This window comes from Melitaea cinxia, chromosome 10, assembly GCF_905220565.1.
Source record: "Melitaea cinxia chromosome 10, ilMelCinx1.1, whole genome shotgun sequence".
Lineage (NCBI taxonomy): Eukaryota > Metazoa > Arthropoda > Insecta > Lepidoptera > Nymphalidae > Melitaea > Melitaea cinxia.
Genome location: NC_059403.1, coordinates 2,246,363 through 2,257,697, shown reverse-complemented (window position 1 = coordinate 2,257,697; position 11,335 = coordinate 2,246,363). Strand labels below are relative to the sequence as shown.

The 11,335-nt window shown below is 42.2% G+C and overlaps 1 protein-coding gene across 1 annotated transcript; it reads left to right on the top strand.

Annotated features, from left to right (window-relative positions):
- Positions 1 to 695: 695 nt before the first annotated feature.
- LOC123657158 (DNA topoisomerase 3-alpha) lies at positions 696 to 11,012 on the top strand. The gene is made up of 15 exons (XM_045592736.1): positions 696 to 821; positions 1,784 to 1,993; positions 2,108 to 2,360; positions 2,639 to 2,809; positions 3,024 to 3,199; positions 3,480 to 3,762; positions 4,608 to 4,819; positions 4,912 to 5,023; positions 5,706 to 5,932; positions 8,571 to 8,700; positions 8,824 to 8,987; positions 9,071 to 9,542; positions 9,650 to 9,848; positions 10,330 to 10,461; positions 10,832 to 11,012. Exons 1-15 carry the CDS (start codon positions 741 to 743, stop codon positions 11,010 to 11,012), a joined length of 3,003 nt encoding a protein of 1,000 aa, XP_045448692.1. The 5' UTR covers positions 696 to 740.
- The last annotated feature ends 323 nt before the right edge of the window (positions 11,013 to 11,335 follow it).

Sequence of the window (11,335 nt, the reverse complement as noted above, 5' to 3'; positions counted from 1 at the left end):
ACTTTTCGTAGATCACACTTTCGTCACGCATTCACCAGCTTACTCCCCAAGTCAAGTGTGCGTCAAGAAGTTTTAATTCAAAAATAAATGTACAATAAATATAGGAGTACTTATAAGTAGTTTTGTAACAAAAAACAATTCTTTATATTTTAAATACGAGTCTTCTTCTTTTTTTTATAGCTTTGCCATTTCGCAAATTTAAATAAAACTGATTAAAATACATATCTTCAATTCATATAAGGAAAATGAGACATAGCTTCAGTACTAAATTTCCATAAATTATGAACGCTCGCTCGTCTCTCGTCCTAGGTTCCGTTATCGTCCATAGTAAAATATATTAAGATTAAGGTATTCCATATTACCTTATCAGCTTTATCTTTGTTATCTTTGTATGTATGTACTGTTTGTATTGTAGGTACAGATTTAAGTTCAACTCAACTGTCAACTGTCAAGTTTACATATTTATTGAATTATTGGCGGCAAGAGAATATTAGTTAGACTTTAATTTTGTTTTGATGTATGATTAAAAAAATGTTTTGAAAATAAGTTCGCAGTGTAAGGTTTAATTAACTAAAATTATGGCATAAACCTGAGACCAATTAAAAGTTAGAATTTGATATGATTATTGATGTGATAATAACATGAAATATTTGTTGAAGAATGGGTTAAATTTTAGACAACAGTTACTCTTTGTCTATAGAAAAGAATTTGCAATAATATCTCGTTTTAAGACTGAAATAATGAAATACTTAAATGTTGCTGAGAAAAATGATGCGGCTAAAAATATTGCGTTGCATTTGTCCCGGGGTACTTCAAGGAAGGTTAGATTTATTTAATTTTAATTTAAATTTTTATTGTTTTATTTACTGTCATTTAATTATAACATGGTACTATAGGTACTTGTTTATTTTTGTTTTTTTAATTCGTTATTTTGCTCTAAATTACATATCTGCTCTGTAACACCTATAATTTATTGAGTAACTAATAATAAACCTATTGAACTATTATTTAAATGAAGGGTCAACCATAAATTACGTCACACGTTAAGGGGGTAAGGGTTCGACGAAATGTAACTCCACTTTTCAAAAAATACAATAGTTGGTACCTATTAACGAATAAAACATTAAAGCAAGTAATTTACTTAAAATATTAAGTAGCAAGTTTAATTTGTTTTCCTTACCAATCGGTAGTACTTGTGTTAGGAGGCAACCAACTTTTTCTATGATATTTTATAAATGTTTATCCCTATGTTTGTTACTACTTTACTTTGTCTATTACTAATTTATTTATTTAATTATAGAACACCAACCAAGTATATACTATATTTTAAGCAAATGATACAATTATAGCAAAGTCTGAGTGTTACTTTAATTATAGGAGATAACTACATTAAACATGACTAACTACACTAATAAGATACATGTATAATATACGCATAATAAAAATAAAAGATTAAAACTAAAATGGACCATAATTAAGCTCTGTGATAAATAATTTATCCATTTTTGTAAACAAAAATATTGTTCAAAAATATTTACATCTAGATTTTTTCATAATGATTCTTCAGAATTAATTTGAATGTAAATAAAAATTATATTAAATCTGTAAAATTGCAAAATATCTCTAGGCAATGGTCTGGGTCTCATAAAGGTGACAAGCTGTGACAAGGACAGGGTCGGGGTCGAAAAGTCATAAAACTCAGTGTGACAATTTATGGATGGCTTCTAAGTGAATAATTTTGTTTCTAAATGTATTGTGATGTAAAATTTATTATTTATTTCAGCGTGAGGGGTTTTCACAATACAATAAGATTTATGAATTTGATGCTGAAGTTATGGGTCAAAAATGTGAAATGGTAATGACCTCAGTATCTGGTCACCTTTTAACTATGGACTTTGTGAGTGCCTATAAATCTTGGCAGTCATGTAACCCTCTGTCTCTTTTTGATGCCCCAGTCTACAAATATTGTCCTGAAAATTATGAGAAAATTAAGGTATAAAAATTATAATTTTTGTTTCAATAAAACTTGATATTGGTTTTATTGTAATTTTTGTCATAAAGCATTCATTGGACTTAACTATTTCACAGTATTTATTTTTGTTTATAGAAAACTTTAGAGAGAGAAGTACGCAGCTGTCAAGGCCTTATAATATGGACCGATTGTGATAGAGAGGGAGAAAATATTGGATTTGAAATCATCGAAGTTTGCATGGCAGTTAAAAATAATATTAAAATATTCAGAGCTAAGTTCTCTGAGATCACATCTGTGTCTGTAAAGAGAGCATTACAGACTTTGTCGCAGCCAAACAAGAATATCAGTGACGCAGTGGATGTTAGACAAGAATTAGACTTGCGGATAGGTAATTAACTAAGCTGATTATGTAATGGTATTTGATTTTTGAAAAATTTGTTTATTAAAGCTTATTCTAATTGGTTGTTACCACTGTGTTAAGATGAATTGATATGAAAAAATTTGATGTTAATTTGCACAGAACAAAATATTCTAAGTCTTAAAATTAAATATAACATATAAACAAAAGTACAAAACTAAAGTTTAACGAACTATTCTTAATATTTATGTTAATTATATATGCATTGTTGAACAAAATTCTGTTTACATTTTTTTTTTTATTTTCAGGAGCTGCTTTTACGAGATTTCAAACATTAAGACTGCAAAAAGTGTTTCCACGTACATTGAAAGAAAGTTTAGTGAGCTACGGTTCCTGTCAGTTTCCAACACTGGGGTTTGTGGTGGAAAGATACAGAGCTATTGAGAATTTTGTGACTGAGCCATTCTGGAAGTTAAAAGGTTCCATTATGTCATATATTGAATTTTAATATAAAAATAAAAAACTACTGTCTTATAGGGAGATTTTTTATAAAGCAAAACAATATGTAGTTTATCAGACACATAGTTTCCTTAACTACAAGCATGAAATGAATTACTTTATCAAATCTTTTGTCATAATTAATATTTGTCCCAATTTTAGTAATATTAATTTATATGTAATATTCATTTACAGTAAATCATACAATGAACAATTTAAGTGTTGATTTTTTATGGGAAAGGATAAGAGTTTTTGATCAGGTAGCTTGTCAAGTGCTCCATGATATTTGCTTAGAGAACCCTCAAGCCAAGGTCACGAATGTGAAAACAAAGCCCAAATCAAAGTGGAGACCTTTACCATTAGATACAGTGGTATGTAGAAACTTAATTTATACAGCAATACAAAAAACTAAAATTTACTAGAAGTCTTTTGTTTATAATAAATTCAATAATTAAGTATTAAACAAATTTCTTTATTTAAAAAAAATTAAAGGTAAATTACAATTTATTTAAAAAAAATCTTATAAATTGTAAATTTTACTATATCAATAGTCTATGGATCATGATGATTGATGATTTCTATTGAACAAGAAATTTAATTCTAAAAGATCTGCAGCATTTCAAACTTCTTTGAAAAATATTTAATTTTTAGGAATTAGAAAAATTAGCATCACGTAAATTAAGGATAAGTGCTAAGGAGACAATGCAAATAGCAGAAAAGTTATATACTCAAGGTTTTATAAGTTACCCTCGTACGGAGACCAATGAATTTCCTAAGGAAATGAACTTAGGACAGCTTGTAGGGCTCCAGACTGGAGATCCAAACTGGGGGACCTTTGCTCAGAATATACTTGACAGCGGGGGCCCAACCCCTAGGCAAGGCAATAAAAGTGACCAAGCTCATCCTCCCATCCACCCAACTAAGTATGCACCTAGTGAGTAAAGTTTTTATTTTTTTAATATATATGCTGCTTCGTGTATTACAATAGTTAGAAAATTATAATAATGACTAGTTGCTGCCCGTGACGTCGTCTGCGTAAACGCTATACAGCACCAAAAATACCTACGAATATACCTTTTAAAATAACATTTACCCGTTTCTTCTTTACATTTCATATCTACAGAAAAATCTCATAGATGGCGCTGCTTTAAAATTGTCTTGTCCACTTATATTCATTTAATTATGTTTATCGGCTTAGTTACTTATATTGCGTGATTTTTATAGTGTGAAGCTAGCTTATATAGCATGGTTATTAACATAATAACAACAACATTCAAATATGCGTCGTTAGATTACACGTTGTTACAGAATGCGTTGAGGAAATAATGGTTCACTGCTCGTTCCCGGTAGGTGATAGCATGATAATATGTAGCCTATATGTTGACCCGACTTCTTAATAATATTCGTGCAAAATTTGAAGTAAATCCATGCGGTACTTTTTGAGTTTATCCCGGACATACATACAGACAAACAGACAAAAATTCTAAAAACTATATTTTTAGCTTCAATATCGATTGTAGATCACACCCCAAGTATTCTTTTAAAAAGAATATTCAATGTACAGTTTTGACTTTCCTACCATTTTATTATATGTATAGATGTACTGGTTAGAAGCAACAATACATTTGAACATACACTACAGATGCTTGTCATGATATGGGCGTATTTTTTGTATGTTTCTGGACATGGGATTCTAACTCACAGAAGGCCATTGAGCATGAGGCGTTTTATTATAAAAAAGAAGCATATTTCAAGTGTTTTTGTGTATTTTATTTTCAGATTTATCTGGCAACGAACAACGCTTATACGAGTTTATAGTGCGTTCATTTCTCGCGTGTTGTTCTAAAGACGCGCAGGGACAAGAGACGACTGTCCACATAGAGGTGGCCAAGGAGACATTCAGTGCGAGTGGCCTCATGATCACCGCCAGAAACTACTTGGAAGTGTACCCGTACGACAAGTGGTCGTCGAAGGAGATACATGTGTATGAGGTAACATTCCTATTTACTTTCATGAAAACAAACAGTATATTATAAATTACATTGTTTCCACCTACCTTTATATTATTGTATTTTCTTTACAGACAGGTCAAATATTCAATCCGACAAGTATTGATATGATTGATGGAAGCACATCACCACCAAATCTTTTAACAGAAGCAGATCTCATTACTCTTATGGAGAAACATGGCATTGGTAAAATTGACTTGAAAAAAAATATATATACATAATATATATTGTATAAAATCCATTCATAAAAAAAAAAAAACGAAAGTTAGAAGAGTTACAAACTGCCATATTTATCTCCATCTGTAATCTAGTAGAAATTTTTACAATTATTATTTTATTTATATATTTTATTTTATTACTTTCTTGCATAAATATAGTCAAACAGTTTTACATAGTAAAAAAAGGAAAAAAATAAGAGCATAAAAATAAAATTAAACAAAAAGAAGTTACACTGACAGCATGCAAAAATAATCCCAGGTAAAAGGAGATTATGAGTAACAAAGTGCGGGATTATGCGAAAGTGAATAAATGTAAATACATAAAAGCATATATACACATATAAAATGTTTGTGTCTATAGAAGATTGTTATATGTGTACTACAGTAAAAGGTGTTCTTAAAATGCTTTAAAAGCTTAATATATTGTTCTATGCATGACTAGACAATCACATATATGGTATTTGTTTTGTTATGCTTACAAGATACGTTTATATACTCGTAGTAACAATAGAAAATAGAGTATTAAAACTTAGTTCATAGTAGAATTTAAATTTCGAAAAGAAAAAGAGTCAGAGAGGCGAATATAGGACATATACCTATCTGAATGAATTATTGCATATCATAATATAGAGTCGTTTTGCCGGGCGCAGGTACGGACGCTACGCATGCGGAGCATATCGAGAAGATAAAGAGCCGGTCGTACGTGACACTGGCGGATGCGCGCTTCGTGCCCGGCGTGCTGGGCATGGGCCTGGTGGAGGGCTACGACGCGCTGGGCCAGGCCCTCGCGCGCCCGCACCTGCGCGCGCAGCTGGAGGCCGCGCTGCGCGACGTGTGCGACGGGCGCCGCGCGCCGCGACTGGTGCTGGCCGACCAGGTGAGCGGCCCGCTGCCACTGTCACTGTGACGCGCTGGGCCAGGCCCTCGCGCGCCCGCACCTGCGCGCGCAGCTGGAGGCCGCGCTGCGCGACGTGTGCGACGGGCGCCGCGCGCCGCGACTGGTGCTGGCCGACCAGGTGAGCGGCCCGCTGCCACTGTCACTGTCACTGTCACTGTCACTGTGACGCGCTGGGCCAGGCCCTCGCGCGCCCGCACCTGCGCGCGCAGCTGGAGGCCGCGCTGCGCGACGTGTGCGACGGGCGCCGCGCGCCGCGACTGGTGCTGGCCGACCAGGTGAGCGGCCCGCTGCCACTGTCACTGTCACTGTCACTGTCACTGTGACGCGCTGGGCCAGGCCCTCGCGCGCCCGCACCTGCGCGCGCAGCTGGAGGCCGCGCTGCGCGACGTGTGCGACGGGCGCCGCGCGCCGCGACTGGTGCTGGCCGACCAGGTGAGCGGCCCGCTGCCACTGTCACTGTCACTGTCACTGTCACTGTGACGCGCTGGGCCAGGCCCTCGCGCGCCCGCACCTGCGCGCGCAGCTGGAGGCCGCGCTGCGCGACGTGTGCGACGGGCGCCGCGCGCCGCGACTGGTGCTGGCCGACCAGGTGAGCGGCCCGCTGCCACTGTCACTGTCACTGTCACTGTCACTGTGACGCGCTGGGCCAGGCCCTCGCGCGCCCGCACCTGCGCGCGCAGCTGGAGGCCGCGCTGCGCGACGTGTGCGACGGGCGCCGCGCGCCGCGACTGGTGCTGGCCGACCAGGTGAGCGGCCCGCTGCCACTGTCACTGTCACTGTCACTGTCACTGTGACGCGCTGGGCCAGGCCCTCGCGCGCCCGCACCTGCGCGCGCAGCTGGAGGCCGCGCTGCGCGACGTGTGCGACGGGCGCCGCGCGCCGCGACTGGTGCTGGCCGACCAGGTGAGCGGCCCGCTGCCACTGTCACTGTCACTGTCACTGTCACTGTGACGCGCTGGGCCAGGCCCTCGCGCGCCCGCACCTGCGCGCGCAGCTGGAGGCCGCGCTGCGCGACGTGTGCGACGGGCGCCGCGCGCCGCGACTGGTGCTGGCCGACCAGGTGAGCGGCCCGCTGCCACTGTCACTGTCACTGTCACTGTGACGCGCTGGGCCAGGCCCTCGCGCGCCCGCACCTGCGCGCGCAGCTGGAGGCCGCGCTGCGCGACGTGTGCGACGGGCGCCGCGCGCCGCGACTGGTGCTGGCCGACCCGGCGAGCGGCCCGCTGCCACTGTCACTGTCACTGTCACTGTCACTGTGACGCGCTGGGCCAGGCCCTCGCGCGCCCGCACCTGCGCGCGCAGCTGGAGGCCGCGCTGCGCGACGTGTGCGACGGGCGCCGCGCGCCGCGACTGGTGCTGGCCGACCAGGTGAGCGGCCCGCTGCCACTGTCACTGTCACTGTGACGCGCTGGGCCAGGCCCTCGCGCGCCCGCACCTGCGCGCGCAGCTGGAGGCCGCGCTGCGCGACGTGTGCGACGGGCGCCGCGCGCCGCGACTGGTGCTGGCCGACCAGGTGAGCGGCCCGCTGCCACTGTCACTGTCACTGTCACTGTCACTGTGACGCGCTGGGCCAGGCCCTCGCGCGCCCGCACCTGCGCGCGCAGCTGGAGGCCGCGCTGCGCGACGTGTGCGACGGGCGCCGCGCGCCGCGACTGGTGCTGGCCGACCAGGTGAGCGGCCCGCTGCCACTGTCACTGTCACTGTCACTGTCACTGTGACGCGCTGGGCCAGGCCCTCGCGCGCCCGCACCTGCGCGCGCAGCTGGAGGCCGCGCTGCGCGACGTGTGCGACGGGCGCCGCGCGCCGCGACTGGTGCTGGCCGACCAGGTGAGCGGCCCGCTGCCACTGTCACTGTCACTGTCACTGTCACTGTGACGCGCTGGGCCAGGCCCTCGCGCGCCCGCACCTGCGCGCGCAGCTGGAGGCCGCGCTGCGCGACGTGTGCGACGGGCGCCGCGCGCCGCGACTGGTGCTGGCCGACCAGGTGAGCGGCCCGCTGCCACTGTCACTGTCACTGTCACTGTGACGCGCTGGGCCAGGCCCTCGCGCGCCCGCACCTGCGCGCGCAGCTGGAGGCCGCGCTGCGCGACGTGTGCGACGGGCGCCGCGCGCCGCGACTGGTGCTGGCCGACCAGGTGAGCGGCCCGCTGCCACTGTCACTGTCACTGTCACTGTGACGCGCTGGGCCAGGCCCATGGCCGTTATAAAATTAAATGGTAGATAATTTACTTCATCGCACCGCATTCAGCCTCTAATATCTCACTTCTGGGAATAGGCCTTTTTCTCCATTTCAGAGGATGATTGGAACTTAATTCACCACACTGCTCCACTGCGGGTTGGCAGATATATTCCCTACTATGAGTAACGATCGCTATCATGTATTTATTCTTCGAGGTACGGTGGGAAGACTCAAGGACAGACATCCAAACCGGAAAGAAATATTTGTAATAATATTTCTTTCCGGTTATTATATATTCCGGTTATTTATATATTAATATAAATACAAATATCCATCTAAGCTGGAATCAAACTCGCAAGCCGTCGGTGTTTTAGGCGACTACTCGAACCACTACACCAGATCGGTCGTTAAATCCAAAAAATAATAATTTACTTGTAGATAGCGAAATACAAGGAAGTGTATTTGAAAGTGACAGCGGAGGCAAATAAACTAGACGAGGCACTCACTGAGAGGCTTCGCGAGCCGCCCATGCAGTACACGCCGGTCGAAACATTTGCATCATCGCCAGGTATGTAAGTTGACGTGATATTTTTTAATTTGGTCCATTATTATTGTCAGAACATATATTTTTATTTGTGAAAGATATGGAGCAGAATGTCTCCCGGTAAATAATCTTTTTTTCCGTTTTTAGTTTTTAAGTGTCCGAAATGTAATTCTGACATGGTTTTGAGGCAACAAAAGAACAATGCAGATAAATTCTATATATCTTGCGTTTCTTTTCCGAAATGCAAGAATGCGGTCTGGCTACCGACCCTTGTGAAAACTGTAAACGTTCTCTCCGAATCTTGTTCCATGGTAAGTGAAATAAGTTATCTTAATAATGTGTAATATTACGGTTTTTATTTTACCGAGAAACTTAATAACACTTATATTTTCAGTGCGGTCCGAGTTACAAAAAACTGAAATTCGAATGGAGGAATAATTCTTTAAGTCATTTGTACCCGCCGCCGTATATCGGCTGTTTAGGTGGCTGTGACAGAACTTTTCTAGAATCATTACAAATCAATATTTCTTCTGTCAAAAAGGTCTCTGGTAACCAGAGACCCCAAAACTCTGAGTCAAATGTCGATTTCTCAAGAAATAATAGAAATGGAATTGGGAATTCAACACAGACCAATATACCTCGACAAGATTTTCACAATCGTCCAAGAGAATTCGTTCCGCCCCCAACTGTAAATAGAGCTCAAATTCCGATAAATCTTGGCCCAAGATTACCAAGTACTAACAGCAACATAACTCATAGAATGCCAACGCCAAGTCCATCGGAAAATGGCGATGAAAATAATGTTATGTGTAAATGCAATAAACCAGCTAGTCTGTTCACTGTACGAAAACAAAATGAAAATCAGGGTAAGTTGTTGATATGTATATACATAACATTTATAATAAAAAATGATTCGAAACCTTAGTAAATGCCTTGGAATAAGATATTATTTTCAATTTTTTTTTTGTTACAGGTAAAAAATTTTACAAGTGCTCAGATTGCGATTTTTTTCTTTGGGCACCAGATTCAGGAAACGCTATTCAACAGCGGTTCGAAACACCACCCAGTACAAATACAAGTACAAGCTGGGGAACATCTTCAAACTCTTTCTGGAACAATTCACCCCAAAACGAGGAAGATGTCAAGTGCGCGTGCGGATTATCAGCTAAAAAGTTTGTATTTTATCTGATTTTAATAGGCTAGCTTAGAAATGTTTTAGTGTTTTTTAAAGCTTTGTTGAATTCTTTTGTTGAGTTCTTCAAAAAATTTGATGAGTTCTTCAAAAAATTACAATTTACATAATTTTGTTAAGGAAGGCATTAAATTATCATCCACGCTTCGACTAATTAGAATTCGACGTTAGACAAAGCAATAAGTTTACCAAGTAAAACAGCGTGTTGTCAAGTTCTACAAAAAAAAAAAAGAAGTTAGTAACAATTATTTGTTAACTAGCTGCCCAGACACTTCGATCTGTTAAAAGTTAATAGTCAATGTTTTTATAATTTTTTGATAATAAAACCTTCCGTGGACTTTAAGGAATATACAAAAAAATAAATTAGCCGAATTGGTCGAGCCATTCTCGAGTTATGCACTTAGCAACATTAATTTTTATTTATACATATAAGATAATTAATATACAATTTTGATTTACAGAATACAAGTGCGAAAAGAGGGACCAACAAAAGGTCGATTTTTCTATGGTTGTCCTAACGACTTAAACTCACGATGTGATTTTTTCCAATGGGCTGAAGGCGAAACTAATACAGGTAATGAAAAATTGCACATGTCAGTATAAAATAATCACATTACATAATCAGATTAAATTGTAATTGAGATTGGACACAGCAGGAAATATCCTTCTCAAATCTGGAGCAGACCAACTGTGGAACGACCTCGACCTTCAAAATATCAGAGCTAAATAATATTCGTTTCAAGCAGTGCTGTGTTCCTTTGGTGAGTAAGGTGGCCATAACTCTTAGGGAGGGTGGGGGGTAGGGTTGGCAACGCGCTGACGATGATTATGGTATTTATAAGCTACGGTAATCGCTTAACATCAGGTGAGTTGTACGCTTGTTTGCCAAACTAGGTGTAGATAAAAAAAAGTAAACAAAGATGAAATTTCCGTCGAAAGTCCTAACCAACGCTAAACTTTCAGAATGGAGCGGTGGAGTGGGAGCGCGGCGGGGTGGGATAGGAGCTGCGGCGGGCCGGGGCAGTACTGGGGCGGGCCGGGGCAGTACCGGGGCGAGTCGGGGCAGCACGGGGGCGGGCAGGGGCAGTACCGGGGCGGGCCGAGGCGGCGCGACCGTGCGTCGCTGTACCCTGTGTCGCCGTGAGGGGCACACGAGGAATCGCTGCCCAGACGCGTGATATCTTTGCTTAGCTTCTACATAGCGGTGCATCGACTCCTTAGTCTCTAAGGGGTTGAGCTAGGTCTCGGCTCTCTTTCTCTCTCTCTCTCTCTCTCTCTTCAGATTCTATCGTTGTCCACAGCTGGACGTATAGGCCTCCCCAAGTTAGCGTCAAACATGTTAATGTATTGATGTCTCGGTTATCGATAAATAAGAATATATTGAAATGTAAAAAAAATAGTATTTCATTTGACGACTTGTTAAAAAATTAATTAGTTTTGTCTAGTCCTGCCTTTCCGGTTCTGAAG

What these genes read in the sequence shown, in the direction of transcription:
- LOC123657158 (XM_045592736.1), top strand. Translation starts at nt 741, where the DNA reads ATGAAATACTTAAATGTTGCTGAGAAAAATGATGCGGCTAAAAATATT. An exon ending in AGGAGATACATGTGTATGAG is followed by an intron (nt 4,820 to 4,911) that starts GTAACATTCCTA and finishes TTTTCTTTACAG; the next exon opens with ACAGGTCAAATATTCAATCC. An exon ending in TCTCCGAATCTTGTTCCATG is followed by an intron (nt 8,988 to 9,070) that starts GTAAGTGAAATA and finishes TTATATTTTCAG; the next exon opens with TGCGGTCCGAGTTACAAAAA.